At 50.8% G+C, this 18191-nt stretch overlaps 2 protein-coding genes across 3 annotated transcripts in view; both read left to right on the forward strand.

Annotated features, from left to right (window-relative positions):
- Nucleotides 1-2195, forward strand: part of LOC309349960 (ADP-ribosyl cyclase/cyclic ADP-ribose hydrolase 1-like) — a 34587-nt gene extending 32392 nt beyond the window's left edge. For both annotated transcript variants that reach the window (XR_014160233.1, XM_081876446.1), the window contains exon 9: nucleotides 1061-2195. The gene's annotated coding sequence lies outside the window, so the exon portion shown is untranslated. The remainder of the gene's footprint in view (nucleotides 1-1060) is intronic.
- An 11351-nt stretch (nucleotides 2196-13546) lies between these two features.
- The window catches only part of HTRA3 (HtrA serine peptidase 3), a gene marked incomplete at its 5' end in the record, with an annotated part of 31753 nt that continues 27108 nt past the window's right edge, over nucleotides 13547-18191 (forward strand). The window contains one exon of the mRNA XM_081877535.1: nucleotides 13547-13952. Coding sequence (XP_081733661.1) covers nucleotides 13547-13952 — 406 coding nt within the window. The remainder of the gene's footprint in view (nucleotides 13953-18191) is intronic.

The raw sequence follows: 18191 nt of genomic DNA on the forward strand, positions 1-18191 counted from the left end.
GTGCGCACCGACACCTCTCGCTCTCCAGGCTCCAGGAAGCTATCCGCAAGCCTTGCGCGCCCGGGGGAACCCCCCCCCCGGGCCCGCAAGGCTTGCGGGCAGCAGCCTGCAGCGCGCTCCCTCCGGAGGACGCCCCGTGCTTCGCACAGGTGTCACCAAGCCTTGCGCACCCGGGGGATCTCCCCCAGGGCGCGCAAGGCTTGCAGGCGGCAGCCTGCAGCGTGGAGCGTGGGGCGCCCTTTGGAGGACGCCCCGTGCTTCGCGCAGGTGTCGGCAAGCCTTGCGCACGGGGGGGACTCCCCCCCGGCGTGCAAGGCTTGCGGGCGGCAGCCTGCAGCGCGGAGCTTGGGGCGCCCTCCAGAGGACGCCCGTGCTTCGCGCAGGTGTCCGCAGCCTGCCGCCCGGTGGGCAGGGTGCCCTGAACCAGAGTGCCCCGCACGCCGGACAGACATCTGCAGCGTGGGGAGTGCTGCAGGACTTCCCCACAGGGCTCCCCACGCTGCGGATAGCAGCCTGCCGCCCGGCGGGCGGGGTGCCCTGAAGCAGAGCGCCCCTCGCGCCAGGCAGACATCGGCCAGCCCACAAGCTCAGGGGACAGTTGGGAGGCGCAGCGCCGCCATCCCACTGTTCCCCGACCTGGTTTTGTGGGGAAAATAAAGGAAAAATTTTTCCCCTTTATTTCCCCCCCAAAAAAGTAGGTGCGTCCTATGGGATGGAGCGTCCTATGGGACGAAAAATACGGTAACTGCAAGGCTGTATTCTCCAAACCACACCCACCTACCCCACATCTGACATAATCTGTGGTGTTAGATGTGGGGTAGATGTCATGCCCGTGGCTGGAAAGAAGTCCCTATGCATCAGTTCCTTGGTTCACCCACTTGCCAGTCACTTGGCATCATTATGGAGAGATCAAGATTTGGCCTGCCAGGCCAAAACTGTTGCCCAATCCTGCACTACACCACATTAGCTCTCTTGTTTCAGCTACTGATGAGGATAAACAAAGGGCCCATTACAGCCCCTGTAGTTAATGCTAGGCTTTCCCTTGTGCTCATTTCTGCAGAGGACCTCAGCATCGGAGGAAGACAAAGAAGAGAAAATCCACACACTTGAAGCAAGACCCAAAAATGTCACAGCAAATGATCTCTGGACAAAAAGGAGCAAGAAGTTCTCTACAGCTAACAAGACTCTCAAGAGCTAACAAGATTTTTTATATTTTTTTATAATAAAATTTTATAATAAAATTGCTAGGCAACAGAGTTAAACAGGAGGTGGCAAACAAGCCAGTGGATCTAAAGGGAAAGAGGCCAAGGGGTGCTCCAAAATCCCTTGCTGCCTAGCACAGGGGCAAGGGAAGCAGCGGGAAACAGCAGCGAGGAAGCCTCAAGGGGACCAAAGGCAGGCTACTTCTCAAGCCAACCTTGGGGGGGGGGGCGGCGAACAGGGGACCAGGCCTGTTGTTCTTGGCAGGTTGCTCCAAATGGTGGGCCTGGAGTAATTCTGGCCAGATGAGAAGCCAAGGGATAGAGGCCCCTACACCCATAGCCCTCTGGAATCAGATCACAAGATTGCAGAAATGACCAATGTTCCTTCAGCTCTTGAACAGAGGAGGTACCAAGCGCTCCTTCCTCTCAACCCAGAAATGAGTCCGTTGGGCTATGGAGTGGAGCCTGAAAGGAGGAAGAGGTGGGCATCCTGTGGAAGGAGGCTGGCATTGGAAAGGGTGCAGGGAGGGTGGGCGGGGGAGACACGAGCCCAGAGGTTTGGGCCAGAAGATAAAAATAAAACTCCATGAGCCCTTGGGGAAAAGCAAAGCAGCCAAACCACCAAGGTGCCCAACCCCTGACTACTGCCAGTCCAGGACACTCGGCACCAATGTCTTTTGCGGTCAAAAGCAAGGGAGGGGGAGATGCCACCCTCAGGAAATCCAGCTTCTGCGTGTTGTGCAGTCTTTAGCAGGTTGTAGCATCTGGAAGTCAGCAGAGGACAACTCTGGGGCAAAAAGGGGCCCCCAGACACTGGAAACTGATGGACAAATCTCCAGGGAGGGTCAGTCTGAGAGGGTCCTGAGGAAAGAGAGGCACAGCCCCAAACCCAGACAGGGGCATCCCTCCCACCATGGCAGCTGCAGCTGCTGCAGATGAATGGAGGGCATTTGTCCTAACGCCACTTGGAACAGGCAAGTGCATCTCGGGGGCCGGGCCTGCAGGTGGGCCAAGGGACTGGTTGGCAGCATCCTTGGGAGTCTGGAGGCACCAGCTGGTCAGGCAGCATCCACAGGGCCAAGAGGCAGAGCAACATGGTGACGCTAGTCTGGGGGAAGACGCTGGAGGAGCTGTCTTCAGAGGGGGTGCAAAAGGGTCCCAGAAGTCACCTGCAGATGACTTGTCTCCTCTCCTCCTCAATGCTGGCCCTGTCAGAGATAACGATCTTTGGAGCTTGACCGTTGAGCCGTGGCCTCTGATAGCTTTACGATCCCAATCAGTCATTTACAGCGGTCCGGCACGCTTCCTTCTCAGCTGCGCAGCAAAGTCTGCTGTCTCTTTGGCCACGGCTTAGCAGAGTAGCATACAGTGGTGTAAAACAGTCTTTTTCTCCCTTTTCTTCATGCAAGCATACACAGACAGATTCGTCTATTTACAGCACTTTATTGGAACATTTCAGCCCATAAAAGACCAGGGCTCCTTTCAGCCATGTTAAAACATGTCCGTCTCTCTCAAGACACACAGAGAGAACAACAACAGTACAGTCTCCTCCCAGACTCCTCCCAGCTTCCATAGCTGACGTCGGAAAGTGACGCACACCTCAGAACACTTAACCAGTTAAGTTCTGAACTATCACACACCCCCTTGCGTTGCTTTCTGACAAGACCTGTGTAACATCTTCAGCAACACCCTGTGAGATCAATCCCTTCCCCAATGCCTTGCGCCCTACCTTGGCGTACCTGTTGGGCATTTGTGGAATCACCTCACAACTCTCAGAATCGCACTGTGCGAAACTTACCCACGTACCTGTGGCCTGGTACCTCTCAGGTGGAATACCCTTAGTTGTGCGACTGGATCTCCTAGGCACAAACTCAGGTGTTCCCTCTGACTCACTCTGATCAGCAGGTGTGTCCTCTGCATCCCAGGACTCCCCCTCTGACTTAACGCGTCTTCGAATCCTCTCCATTACACTCACAGGAGAACTAGGCTCACTCTTGGGCAATCTCTTAACAGCTTTTGGAGATTCCCTATCCTGCTCCTGACCCTGGTCAGTGACCTGGTCGTCATCAGCAGCCTCAGCCCCTTCTTCCTCTGCCTCATCAGAACTGTCTTCTGGATCAGAGAGACATTCTGAGAGAACATCACGCCTGACAGGAGTCTTTGACTTTATATCCTCCTCACAGAACTCAGCGTGTTTACTGATCAGCACCTTACTCTGATCACCTGACGGGTACGCAAATCGCCATGCACGGGCTTCTGGCTCATACCCACAGAAGATCATTTTCTGGACTTTGGCTCCATCTGGCCCTTGCAAAGCTTTGGGCACAGTAACATACGCAGGAGTCCCAAACGTGCGCAGAAAGTGAACCTGGGGTTTGCGGCCATTTAACAAAGAATACGGTGTGTCACCTACCAGTGAGTTGTAGACACGATTCCAGGTGAATGACACAGCCCTAGTAGCCTCCAGCCAAAACTCAGGAGGTAACCTAGCTTCTTTCAGCATCACCTGTGCAGCTTTAACCAGAGCTCCACTCCGCAGCTCTGCCACCCCCCCTTGCTGGGGAGAAGTAACTGTGTGAAGTATCCCTTTCTGTCGAAAGAACTTTTGCAAAGCAGAACCAGTGTACTTAGCATTTCTGTCACTGATGATCGCTTGAACCCTGGTGGAGAATCTCTGTTCCACCCCCTCAATCCAGCTCTTGATCAGCTGTGCTGCATCCTCCCTGGATTTGAGACCAAGAGTCCAGGAATTCTGTGAGAAATCATCCAAAAAAGTTAGCAGAAACCTGGCCCCTCCCAGACTTGGTTCCTTGACAGGACCTGCCAAATCTATGTGAACCAGCTCAAAAGGTTTAGTGGCAACCCGTTCCACCTTTGGGTAACTGCACCCTCTCACCTTTGCTTTCTTGCAAGTGTCACAGTTAATGGCACTTCTGCAATCTCGAATCTTACAACCTGTGGAAACCTCGGGTAGAACCTGCAAGTCTTCTACAGAACCATGAATGGTTCTCTCATGCCAAACACAAGCACATGACACATGAGCGGGAACTGTAGCACGCTGGTTGGGAACTGTAGCACGCAACGCTTGTGCTTTCTCAACCTTCCCCTCACCCCCAAGAGACGTCTTAAGAATGAAAAGATCATTCTGTCCCTTCCGTACTTTGGCCAGTAACCTCCCTCCTCTGGAGATTGTGCAGACATCATTTTCAAAACAAACTTTGAACCCCTTATTTAACAAATAAGGCACAGATAATAAACAGTGATGAACCTCCGGAACAATACAAAAATCCACCGACTCCTGTAAAACAGAAAGAAATACATTAGTGCTCTTGGAAATTTTAGTTCTCTGTCCATTTGCGAATGTAACAGTCTGTCCCTTCGGAACTGGCGTGCAATTCCACATCCCGCCTGCAGGGGTCTCTGGAACCATGTTGCGGTTAGCTGCAGAGTCGATTACAAAAGCCATTTCGAAATTTTCCATTCGGCCGTCTTCGAACAATGCCATACTCGCAGAGACTTGATAAGCCTCTTCCTGTTGTTTACCACGACCACCTGGCTCAGTTCCACGCCTGCCTGTCTTCCCAGGCCTGTTGCCATGGAAACCCGCTTGATTCCCATGGGAAGTGTCCTTGCAAACATCCTGCATCGGCTCTCTGCTCCGGTGGGGGCAGCTGCCATGCAGACGTTGTATTCCAGTGGAAAAATACTGCCTGGGGCTTCTCCCAGCTGGCCTGGCCATCCTCCTTCTGGAACGGCGCCTCCCACCAGCCTGGCCCCCTCTGAAGACACTCTTAGTGGAAAACTTTTCAAACTTGCCTTTGGAACTCTTCGCCCCCCCGATCTGCCCAACAGTGCTCCTTGAGACTGAAGTACCGGGAACTGGGGCCGCAGCCATCTTGGGGCTCTCCATTTCTTCTCCAGGGCCCTGGCCTCCTGCTGCAGTTTCACACAAACTTCGCAGCACATTCCAGGCAGCCCCTGGTGTCTGTACACCTTCCAAATGGGGTCTCAGTGATGCATCAACGCATGCTCTGAGCATATTCAGCTCTCTTTGCATTTGCTGCTGGCTATCTCCAGCCACACAGCCTGCTCCAGCTGCATGCCAGCTAAGGGGTGTTCCTGTTGGCTCTGTCTGGTTTGCGTCCCAAAGCCCAGTGACTAGGAACCAACCCCTGACTCTTCTGCTCCAGGTTGCCCAATTTTTTAAAGTTAGCTTTGCAAACGGAATGTCCACAAGAGCCTGGCTCTCTGTCATGTTCTCCCGTTCTCCCAAGGTGCCCCTCAAGCTGTACTTACTCAGAACTCAGTACCAGCTCCTCCGGGCTCTCCCTTCTCCGTGGAGAAACGATTTTTCAGCTGCCTTTTAGCTTTTAGCTCTGTCTCTGAGCAGCTCTGCCTTCCAGCATCAGGCAAGACTCACTGAAAGCAGCCTCCGCCTCCGGCCAGCTCTCTGTATCAGAAGCTCTCACTGTCTCTCGGAAGCAGGCAATTAATCATTCTTGCTCACCGGCATCCACGCTGACTTCAAAGCGTTCCAGTGGCTCAAAGCCGACTGTTTTACGAGCGTTTACTGACCTTCCATAACCTGTCAGAGATAACGATCTTTGGAGCTTGACCGTTGAGCCGTGGCCTCTGATAGCTTTACGATCCCAATCAGTCATTTACAGCGGTCCGGCACGCTTCCTTCTCAGCTGCGCAGCAAAATCTGCTGTCTCTTTGGCCACGGCTTAGCAGAGTAGCATACAGTGGTGTAAAACAGTCTTTTTCTCCCTTTTCTTCATGCAAGCATACACAGACAGATTCGTCTATTTACAGCACTTTATTGGAACATTTCAGCCCATAAAAGACCAGGGCTCCTTTCAGCCATGTTAAAACATGTCCGTCTCTCTCAAGACACACAGAGAGAACAACAACAGTACAGTCTCCTCCCAGACTCCTCCCAGCTTCCATAGCTGACGTCGGAAAGTGACGCACACCTCAGAACACTTAACCAGTTAAGTTCTGAACTATCACAGGCCCCGTCCTCGTCACAGGGCCCAGCTGCCTCCTCCGCCTCCTCCTCGCTCAGATCCATGTGCAGCTCATTCCCAGAGGGAACTCGAACCGGGCGTCACCGCCTCAGCCGCCATCGCCTCCTGGGGTGGGGGCCTCTGTCCTTCAGGGGCTACACGCCGTCAAGCAGCGCAGGCCACGGGCGAAACTCAAAGCGGTGGTAGCCACCTCAGCCGCCATTGCCTCAACCGCCGCATCGGCCCGTCTCCGCCAAGCGGCCCTCAGGGGCCCCGCCAACCCTGCCATGGCCCCGCTTGCTTGGCACGACGAGGCCGCTAGTTGAGGGCCCGACTGAGCCGCCCTTCTGGCCTCCTTCCTTCCTTCCTTCCTTCCTTCCTTCCTTCCTTCCTCTTTCTTTCTTTCTTTCTTTCTTTCTTTCTTTCTTTCTTTCTTCCCTCCCTCCCTCCCTTTCTTTCTTTCTTTTTTTCTTTCTTCCCTCCCTCCCTCCCTCCCCCTCTTTCTTTCTTTCTTTCTTTCTTCCCTCCCTCCCTCCCTCTTCCTTCCTTCCTTCCTTCCTTCCTTCCTTCCTTCCTTCCTCTTTCTTTCTTTCTTTCTTTCTTTCTTTCTTTCTTTCTTTCCTCCCTCCCTCCCTTCCTTCCTTCCTTCCTTCCTTCCTTCCTGCCAGGCTTCGAGCAGAGGACCATCCAGGAAATTTTGTCTAGTCATACTCCTGCCAGTGTTCTGGGGTATAGGAGGGCAAGGGTGGAGCTGGGAGGGGGGCAAAAAAGGTCTCTTGCGGGGGGAGGGGACATACTGCAGGATCATTTCCAGGAGGGATTAAGGGGGGAGGGGGCAGCTTCAAAGAGGGATTAAGAGGGGGAGGGGCAGACTCAGGGAGGGATTAAGGGGGGAGGGGCATACAGGGAAGGATTAAGGGGGGCATATTTAGGGAGAGTTTTAGGGGGGGAGGGGACATATTCTGGGAGGGTATCAGGGGTGTTGTAAACAAAAATTGCCCTTTTCCCTTATCCAAGAGCCCATATAGAGTCCTTACATAGATTCCCTATTGGTAGGAGAGAATAACAGAGGCCAACCAGAGAATATTGAGAAGCAAAGCAGCCTGTAGGGTTGATCTTTATTGATCTGTTGCAACAGGGTGCTCCCCTCACATGCAGGAAAGGAGGAGGACCCAGAAAAATGCTGTGCAAGGCCTTATAAAGACTTTTGAAATTCCCATCCTCTAGATCAAGACCACCCCCAGAAACATCATATATACGTCACAGAAAAGGCTGTCTAAAACAGAAATTTGAATATTGTTTTTCTCCTGTTGTTGTTTATCTCCTGTCTGGCAGGTTACTTGATTGGATTTCCTGGGTAGCCTGGCTAGTCTTTTGTAGTGATAAATACTTAGTTCCTGGGCCAGGTCTCAGGCTCACACCCTATTCATATCTTAAATGTGTGAGGATTTGTGAGGAAAGAGACAATGGGGAGGTTTCCCACTTTGACCTTGCAGAGAAAACATTTGGTCAGTTTGGGAATCAAAATGGTTCCAGGTTGGCCTTCCTGTGCTGATCTATATATGTGCTTGGTTGGTACACTTATGAACATTACCATATATCTAAGACCATAAAACTCCTATCACAGGGGCAAGGGGGCATATTTTGGGAAAGTTTCAGGGGGGAAGGGGCATATTTAGGGAGGGTTTCAGGGGACAGGGGGGCATATTCGGGGGTGGGCTGAAGGGAGAGGGAGCAGAGGAGTGGGACAAGGTCTGAGGGGGTCTCAGGGGGAGGGGGGCATATTCAGGAGGGGGGCAGATGTGGGGAGGGTTTCAGAGGGGAAGGAGAGGGGGACAAGGAGGAAGAAAGCAGGATTTGGAGTGGGATCAGAAGGGTAATGCTGGGTTTAAGTGGGAGAGAGGGCTTAATTATAAGGGGTGATTGTCGGGGGGCAGGGGGGTTTTGAGAGGTGTGGAGGGTTGAACTTGTGGGGTATGAATTTGTTACGATATGGATGCAATGCAGCTGCAAACTGCTAGCTTGAAAAGTAAACATGTTGGGACTGTGCGTGGGAATCAGAGGGACAGTCATTTCACAGTGCAAAGCACCGAAATTAGCTCAGAGTGTAATATGAGCTCTTCCGTTTATTCCTATCCAAGAAGTGTTTGTCACTAGACTGCTGGAGCTCGAAGAGAGCAGTCATGTTTTTTGTAATGCTGCAAAGACAGAAATAAAGGCATGTAAATACGTTTCTGTCTATCTCTTTCCCATGCCCGGGGGGGGGGCAGGAAAGAGGGTGTGTGTTCTTCTCACGTTTGAGAAGAATCGCCGATCAAGACCTTGCCTGCGCCTGCTGGGGAATGCAGCCAGGGAGGTCAACAGGGAATCAAGCCGGGTGCCTAGGATTGTTGCCAGTTCCTCCTGATATGGGCTTGAATTTCCCGACAGAATTATGAGTTTTGGCTGGGTGGGAAGAAATATGTTTGGGATGTGGGGGACAGGAATCTGAGAGGTGGGACGGGCAGGAGGTTTGGGGAGAGGCATGGAGGGATAGTTTGGGTTTTGGGGGTAGGTATAAGTGGGACGCGGGTAGCACTGTGGGTTAAATCACAGAGCCTAGGGCTTGCCGATCAGAAGGTTGGCAGTTCAAATCCCTGCAACGAGGTGAGCTCCCGTTGCTTAGTCCCTGCTCCTGCCAACCTAGCGGTTCGAAAGCACCTCAAAGTGCAAGTAGATAAATAGGTACCGCTCCAGCGGGAAGGTAAATGGCGCTAGAATTTAGAAGGTTATGATAATAGATTCGGTTGGCACGTGTATTTATGGTATGATAAAAAAAGAATACATAAAGGGTTTGAGAACCACATCTTTAGAGGATCTTTGATTGGAGTTTGGAATAGGTATAAAAATATATTAGAACCAAAGATTCCACATTGGTTATCACCATTAGAGGTTATGAGTATTAAAAAGATAAATATGAGCGGGAGATGGATAACATATGAGAAACTATTAAAAAAGGAAGGAAATAAGTGGAAATTGAAACCATATGAAGTAAAAGAATATGTTAAGGATTGACTGCATTATTTTCAGTTAAATGAAATGTTTAAAAAAGAGGTTTTAGAGCGGGGATATTCTGAAAAAGAATCTAGATTTCAACAAGAAATCTTAAACAATGAAGTGAAAATTTTATCTAAAATGTGTAAAGTATTGTTGGAATGGAATACTGTGGACGAAGAGGTTAAATCTGTTATGATTAGTTGGGCTAGAGATTTCGGATATAATATTGAATTTGAGAAATGGACTAAATTATGGAAGGATGGGTTAAAGTTTACAGCTTGTACAACGATTAAGGAAAATGTTATGAAGATGTTATATAGATGGTATATAACACCAGTAAAACTGGGTAAAATGTATAAACTGTGTAATAAATGTTGGAAGTGTAAGGAGACAGAAGGAACATTTTACCATATGTGGTGGGAATGTAAGAAGGTAGAAAGCTTCTCGGAGATGATCTATAATGAGTTAAAGAAAATGTTGAAATACACTTTTGTTAAAAAAACCAGAAGCTCTCTTGTTGGGAATACTGGATAATGAAATTAGTAAAAAAGATGTGAAATTAGTTTTGTATGCAGTAACAGCAGCCAGAATTTTGCTGGCACAGAAATGGAAACAGGAAGAGATGCCCACGAAAGAAGAATAGAGGATGAAACTGATGGAATACACAGAAATGGACAGATTGACGGGGAGAATTAGGAACCAACGTGACCAGAGATTCTCCGAGGACTAGAAGAAATTTACAGAGTATATCAAAAATTTCTGTGATGAGCAAATAACGTTCGTTGGCTTCCAAGAAGCTCTGTGAAATTACTGTTAGAAATATTGTTTAAAAAATATGATGTGATTAAGAGTATTTGAGTGCAATATAATATTGGGAAATGTGAGACGAGGATAAAAAATAAACGGAAAATGATCAGACAAGCTGAGGGAAGTTCTGGAAAAAAGGGTTTAAGTTAAAAATGGATATTAATTTTGTAAAAATGGTTTTTTTTATGGAAAATCTAATAAAAATATTTATTTCTAAAAAAGGAAGGTAAATGGCGTTTCCATGCACTGCTCTGGTTCACCAGAAGCGGCTTAGTCATGCTGGCCACATGAGCTGCACGCCGGCTCCCTCAGCCAATAAAGCGAGATGAGCGCCACAACCCCAGAGTCGGCCATGACTGGACCTAATGGTCAGGGGTCCCTTTACCTTGCATTTGTAGTTATAGTATTTCCTAAAGGTCTGTGGTGACAGTACTTCCCCCACCAAAAGCACAAACCTGCTTTCGCACTCTAGCTCTGAACCAGAAGTGTGGGGAAACAGCAGAGAACGAGGGCATGTTTAAGCTCACGAATGCTTGCCTTGGCATCGATATCCTGTCAGTCTCAGAACCATCAATCTGGCCAACAGAGATTAGGGAAATTGCTATGATCCCTGAGGATGTCAGGTCCACTTGACGGAAAGCTGCAAAATCAGCTGCAGAGTCAGGTCCACACAACGGAAAGCTGCAAAATCACTCATTTTTTGCACTGGTGGCTTTTGGGTCTGTGGGAACCTGTCCACAGCACTTTTGGGTTACCCCATTTGCCCACCTAAATAAACATGACTATGTTTGAAACTATGATGTGGCTAAATGCATAAGAATGAATTGATTAATAATATGGATTGTCTTTTTATGGTCCTCCAGATCTTCTGGAGAATTGTTTTGCTAAAAGATGTAAAGACAAGGCATATGCCAAGTGGCATCCTGAGCAGGAAAATGTGCTAGTCACCATCAACCCAATCAAAGCATGACATAGCCTAAGCCTCAGTTTAAGTTGAGCAGGGCGAAGACATGATTCAGAATTATGAGCCTCATAAGTAAATGGCTTGAGCATGCACAGAGTGAGGAATCTCTGTTTGCATTTAATAAGATGATTCCCTAACAGCAACTTCAGTCTGAAATATAATTCCATTGAGTTGTATCCAATACTAAAGGTAAAGAGGACCCCTGACCATTAGGTCCAGTCATGTCCGACTCTGGGGTTGCAGCGCTCGTCTCGCTTTATTGGCCGAGGGAGCCGGCGTACAGCTTCCGGGTCAGGTGGCCAGCATGACTAAGCCGCTTCTGGCGAACCAGAGCAGTGCACGGAAACGCCGTTTACCTTCCCACCGGAGCGGTACCTATTTATCTACTTGCACTTTGACGTGCTTTCAAACTGCTAGGTTGGCAGGAGCAGGAACTGAGCAGCAGGAGCTCACCCCATCGCGGGGATTCAAACCGCTGACCTTCTGATCGGCAAGTCCTAGGCTCTGTGGTTTAACCCACAGCGCCACCCGCATCCCTCTGATCCAATACTAGCCCTACTCAAAACAGACCCATTGAAATGAATAGACATGAATAACTTAGGCCCATTAATTTCAATGGATCTACTCTAAGTAGGGCCAGTATAATCCTTTATTGCTAGTGAGTCACATGATACACAGAATCACTACTGTTCTGTCACCAAAATGTGGAGAAGAAAAAACCCAGAAGTGAGTAACTGTAGTACAGTGGTACCTCAGGTTAAGTACTTAATTCGTTCCAGAGGTCCGTACTTAACCTGAAACTGTTCTTAACCTGAAGCACCACTTTAGCTAATGGGGCCTCCTGCTGCTGCGGCGCCACCGGAGCACGATTTCTGTTCTCATCCTGAAGCAAAGTACTTAACCCGAGGTAATATTTCTGGGTTAGCAGAGTCTGTAACCTGAAGTGTATGTAACCTGAGGTACCACTGTACCAGCAGGGAATAAGGTTAAGAGAAGTAGCCTTCTATTCTGCCTTGGGGAGACCACCTGCTCAAGAGGAGCTGGGGGGCAACTAATAAGCAACAGTCTCCTGCAAGGCAGCGCAGTATAGCAAGAATCATTTCGAGGAGGTTCATTGGTGCTTCAGGCACAGCAGAAACAAGGGCAGCAGCTGCCACAACGGGCAATGAGACATTGGGAACATATTTGAAGATCTTGTTTACACTGTGGTGGCAGACACCCGACCGTCGTATGTTTTTGCATACAGCCGCAGAACTTGCTGTTGTCTCGCCGTCGCCATTTCCAGCCACCTTGTATTGATCTCATCGACGGCGATGCCTTATTCTTTATCACATGCGGGCCTTTGCAAATTTGTACTTCTGAAGGAAGGTGTACACTTCCACCCCGTGCCTTTCTTTCTCTGCATCGTTTTTCTATTTTGTCTCGAACGGCGTCTCCTACTTCGCAGCGCGTTTGCACGGATCTGGATGAAAAGTTGCTCGGCACAAATGATGTTGGATGTAAAGATAATATGGCATCAGCGACATAGTTAAAAGAAATATGCAAAAATGTTTTAAGAAAAAAGTGTGAAAAGACCAGAGTAAAATTATGTCGAAACTAAACAAATGAAATAAGGGATTAAGTTATAAAGAACATGTGATAAATGGATTTAAAAGGAAAGGGAAACCGAAGACATAATAGGTTGAAATGTATAATATTGAATAAGATTTGAAAGAGGGTAAGGAACTGCTGAATTTGATTGTGTAAAGGTGAACACAGAAAAGGGAGATGTGAGGAAGTCAGGAAAGAGGGTTATAAAGACAATAAGCAAAAAACTAGATTTTTATTTTTTCTTTGTTTTTTGTTTCTTATTACTTTTTCTCTTATGTTTTTTATTGTGTTTTATTGTGCTTGTTGGATTGTGCTGTTGATTGTCTTTCTCTTTTGTTTTGTTTGATGGCGACACTTGTTTTACTATGCAAAATCTTAATAAATATCTTATTTAAAAAAAAAAAAGTTGCTCGGCACGGAAACCCCGCCACGCGCTGCAAGTTGTAACTGCGCGGAGGCCGCGTTCTTCGCCGGTTGTCCCGGGCAGCGGCGCCGGGGCTGCTTTCTAAGAAGAGCCGAGGGCGCTCCGGCTTGTGAGGGCGGGGAGGGGCGAGTCCGCGTCCCGCCAGCAGGCCACCCTTCCCGAGCCTCCAGCTGGCGCGGCGCCCCTTGGCAAGCGGGGAAGAGCCGCGTCAGTGTCCCCGCGTAGCCTCGAGGGCGTCCTTCCCACCACCTCCTCCGCGCCTCCTTCGACAGCAGCAGCAGCAGCCGCCAGCCCGGCGAAGCCCCCTCGCTCGCTCGCTCGCTTGTGCTTCGCCTCGGCGGTTCCCGGGGCTCCAGCACCGAGGCGAGAGCCCCGCGCCAGCGCGCACCGCCTTCCCGCCCTTGGCGCGCCGCCCTCGGCCCGACTGGCTGGCGGAGCGCGCGGCGGGCCTCGGCGTCGCGCTGCCGGGACGGCGCCTTGGGCGGCGAGCGAGGCTGGCGCGGGGCTGCCGGCCATGAGGGCGCTGCTGCTGGTGGCGGCGGCGGCGGCGGCGCTGGTGGGGCGCGGCTGGGGCGCGCGGTGCCCGGCGCGCTGCGACGTGTCTCGGTGCCCGAGCCCCGGCTGCCCCAGCGGCTACGTGCCCGACGGCTGCAACTGCTGCTTGGTGTGCGCGGCGGGCGAGGGCGAGGCGTGCGGCCGCGCCGAGGACCCGCCGTGCGGAGACCAGCTCCAGTGCCGCTTCCCGGCCGCCGCCGCGGGCCAGGGCCCCGGCGTGTGCCAGTGCCAGCTCCGCGCGCCCGTGTGCGGCAGCGACGGCAGGACGTACGCCAACGGGTGCCGCCTCAAGAGCGCCGAGCGCCAGGCTCTGCAGCAGGGGCTGCCGCCCGTCGTGCAGGTCCAGAAGGGCGCCTGCCCAGCCGGTAAGAGCCGCGCCGACCCCCGCCAGACCCCTAAGAAGCGAGGGCCAAGCGGAGAGCCCGCCGCCCTCTGGCCCGAAGGGAGAGCAGCCGCTTAGGGGCCGCCTTCTCCTCCGGCCCCCAGCAGTGGCGTAGCGTGGGTTGTCAGCACCCGGGGCAAGGCAAGTAATTTGCGCCCCCTAACCCGTGGATTTGCGCCCCCTAACCCGTGGATTTGCACCCCCTAACCCGTGGATTTGCGCCCCCTAACCCGTGGATTTGCACCCCCTAACCCATGGATTTGCACCCCCTAACCCGTGGATTTGCGCCCCCTAACCCGTGGATTTGCACCCCCTAACCCGTGGATTTGCACCCCCTAACCCGTGGATTTGCACCCCCTAACCCGTGGATTTGCGCCCCCTAACCCGTGGATTTGCACCCCCTAACCCGTGGATTTGCGCCCCCTAACCCGTGGATTTGCGCCCCCTAACCCGTGGATTTGCACCCCCTAACCCGTGGATTTGCACCCCCTAACCCGTGGATTTGCACCCCCTAACCCATGGATTTGCACCCCCTAACCCATGGATTTGTACCCCCTAACCCGTGGATTTGCACCCCCTAACCCGTGGATTTGCGCCCCCTAACCCGTGGATTTGACCCCCTAACCCGTGGATTTGCACCCCCTAACCCATGGATTTGCACCCCCAACCCGTGGATTTGCACCCCCTAACCCGTGGATTTGCGCCCCCTAACCCGTGGATTTGCGCCCCCTAACCCGTGGATTTGCACCCCCTAACCCGTGGATTTGCACCCCCTAACCCGTGGATTTGCGCCCCTAACCCGTGGATTTGCGCCCCCTAACCCGTGGATTTGCGCCCCCTAACCCGTGGATTTGCGCCCCCTAACCCGTGGATTTGCGCCCCCTAACCCGTGGATTTGCACCCCCTAACCCGTGGATTTGCGTCCCCTAACCCGTGGATTTGCGCCCCCTAACCCGTGGATTTGCGCCCCCTAACCCGTGGATTTGCGCCCCCTAACCCGTGGATTTGCGTCCCCTAACCCGTGGATTTGCACCCCCTAACCCGTGGATTTGCACCCCCTAACCCGTGGATTTGCGCCCCCTAACCCGTGGATTTGCGTCCCCTAACCCGTGGATTTGCGCCCCCTAACCCGTGGATTTGCGCCCCCTAACCCGTGGATTTGCGCCCCCTAACCCGTGGATTTGCGCCCCCTAACCCGTGGATTTGCGCCCCCTAACCCGTGGATTTGCGTCCCCTAACCCGTGGATTTGCGTCCCCTAACCCGTGGATTTGCGCCCCCTAACCCGTGGATTTGCGCCCCCTAACCCGTGGATTTGCACCCCCTAACCCGTGGATTTGCACCCCCTAACCCGTGGATTTGCGCCCCCTAACCCTAACCCCCAGATGTTGCGCCCGGTGCGGCCGCACCCCCCACGCTACGCCCCTGGCCCCCAGAGAGCCACAGACCTCCGGGTCCTGCTCCTGATCTGCTTGCTACTGCGAGAGAGAAATACGGAGCGGGATGGGAGCTTTAGACGCAGGACTTTGAAGGCGTCCTGACAGCTGTCACTTCTGCAGCGTGGTGGTCGCTGTGATCTCACTCCGCCCTGCCGAACAGGTTTTGTATGCTTCTGTGGCGCTTCAGAAACCTGCAACACCTGTTCCACCAGAGAGAATAGCAGTGCAAAAGATGAGTGAGCGTATATGCGCGCGATGCACAACTTGCATCGTTCGCCTTCAGCTGTCTTGTTGCTGACAGCTTTCTTGTTGAGCCAAGCACCGTAGGCGAGCTTTTTATGGCAGTGCGCTCTTCCTGACGGGGCATTCTTCTGGTGAAGGCAATGCTTTATTCCATTAAAAGACAAAAAACGTACTGATTTGTGCCACGTGCCAACGTGGCAACAGAACCAATTTGGGAGCAACCTCTCCGTGTAATAACAGCTCAGTAGGGAAATGAGAAGGATTTAATGCGCTGCATTAACTTCTCTCTCCGGTGGGGGAGCATGTACTACTGGCAGCATCTCAAGAATGTTTTGTTCTGACATGGTTCCTTCCATCAGCTGAACCCTTTTCAGTTCCCTTCATAGGGCATCATGCCGAACGAAGCCTAACAGTAAGCCTCTGATCTTCAAAAAGTTATACATTTAGAGGATTATATTTCCACATTGACCTGCATGCAGTGGAAAAGGGACTGGGAGAGGAGGTGGCTCTGCGTCCAAAACAAGAAAAGAAAAACAATCTAGCTAGGGTTAAACCGCATGTTACACTGGGGCACTCAGGGCTGGCCCACCCACCAGGCAAAGTGAGGCAACCAGCTTGGGTGGCAGGATCCACAAGGGCAGCAGATCTGGCCTCCAAGGAATGCCAGTGGCAGTTATGGCACACTTCTCGGAGGCCGAATCTGGCACCTCCTTGGCAGCCCCCCACCCACTGCTGCCTCTACAGTGACCTTTTGGCAAATAGGAGGCGCTGCTGGTCTCCCCCCACTCTTGTTCCTAATGCAGATCCTTATTCCCCACTTGCTCCTGATCTAGATCATCGCTCACTCCTTCCCTGGCAGGGTGACAAACCCACTTTGTGGTTCACTTCAAATGCCTTGGGCCAGCTCTGGCAGTAGCATCAAATCAAAGCTGCAACAACAAACTAAGACGTGCTGTGAACAACTCTTGGCAGTGGCACAAATTGTGGTTCCATGTTCTTGTGGGACCCACTGTGGGTCACAGTGATCTAAAGTGGGTCACATTAAAACAAGCAACACTATCACCATTTTGAGATAGGATAAAACATTAAGAAGTGGGTCTCTAAATACATATTTTGGGTGCTGTGTGTTGGCATCTCTCCTCCCTTGCCTTTGTGTATTGTGCTCCAAAATGGACCAATGTACGGGGACTCCCAACTCCTCCCTGGACAGATGCCTCTAGTATTATGTTGGCGGTGCTTGTGTCACTGGAGCTGATGGCTTGGTGGTGCTGTGATGTGTCCTTCATCAACCTCTCACCATGCATGTGGGTGATTTCACCAGCACACTCTCCAGATCTGCCTTTCTCAACCTTGGGTCCCCAAATGTTCTTGAACTTCAACTACAACTCCCATCATCCCTGACCACCAGCCATGCTGGCTAGGAATTATGGGAGTTGTAGTCCAACAACATCTGGGGCCCCATGGTTGAGAAAGGCTATTCCAGTTGGTGGGCACAGGCAGTGGGCACTAGGGAAGCAAGCCTAGAGACTAGGTTGATGTCCGTTGTTTCCATAACTCTTCTTGTTATGAGACTTTTGTGGGTGACCAGAGAGTTTGTTTGGATCCTGGGTGAGAACTTGGAGGGAGCATGTGTGTCAGAAGGAAAATGAATTGATACTGATTCATATATATTAGTCACTTTGCATTAATGGAACATTTTAATACATAACGGTGTAATTTTGTAATATTTAAATTGTCTGTTGCTTTTTAAGCTTTTAGTACACTGCTTAGAGATGTTTTAAACATATTAAGCAGGATAGAAATTAAATAATCAATGACTTCTCTTCTAAAATGCTATTTTAGTAGGATTTGGCAGGAGCTGTTTTTTTGACATAATAGTCGCTTACCTTCCCCCATATCCTGCATCCTGGTGTAACTAGGGTATAGGATTGCTCTGTAAGTGGAACTGATGGGTTTTTTTCCTGGAATCAGAAACCTCAGTTGAACTATTTTGGGCAATTGGGTAACATTTTCAGATAGTATGTAAAATTTACATGACACACTTTTTAAAGTTTTTGTTTAGCAACTTATGTCAAACATGCTAAATCAGTTCTCCTTGGTTTTAGGACAGTGGGAAGTTTTTTGGGGGGAAACTTTCCATTCAGTTTTTCCCAGAAAACCCACATAATCTGCTAGAAATACAAACGCTCAAACAATAACATTATTTTCTTTTCCGGTTGTTTCCTGCAAGTTTCAGACAGTTTCAAAATGTTTACTTTGGTTTTCTGTGTGTGCAAGTCATACCATTTGAAAATTTTAAAAACAGCATTTCATAGTTCTGTGGCTGAGTCATGAAAACATGTGTACAATGGGCTGTGATCTTTTTGTTTTTGAAGAAGAACTGTTTTACCCTGTAAATTAAAGCCTCTTAGTAATGCAGAGACTCTTAACACAATATTTGGAGGTTGGCAAAGGGAGAAAAAAAGCCATTATCTTAGGCTGCATACACAAAGCAGTTTAAAATGGATTCAGTGTGTGGCATCTTTTTCACACTCCCCTCCAT

Source organism: Podarcis erhardii (assembly GCF_964252035.2).
Source record: "Podarcis erhardii genome assembly, chromosome: 9".
Lineage (NCBI taxonomy): Eukaryota > Metazoa > Chordata > Lepidosauria > Squamata > Lacertidae > Podarcis > Podarcis erhardii.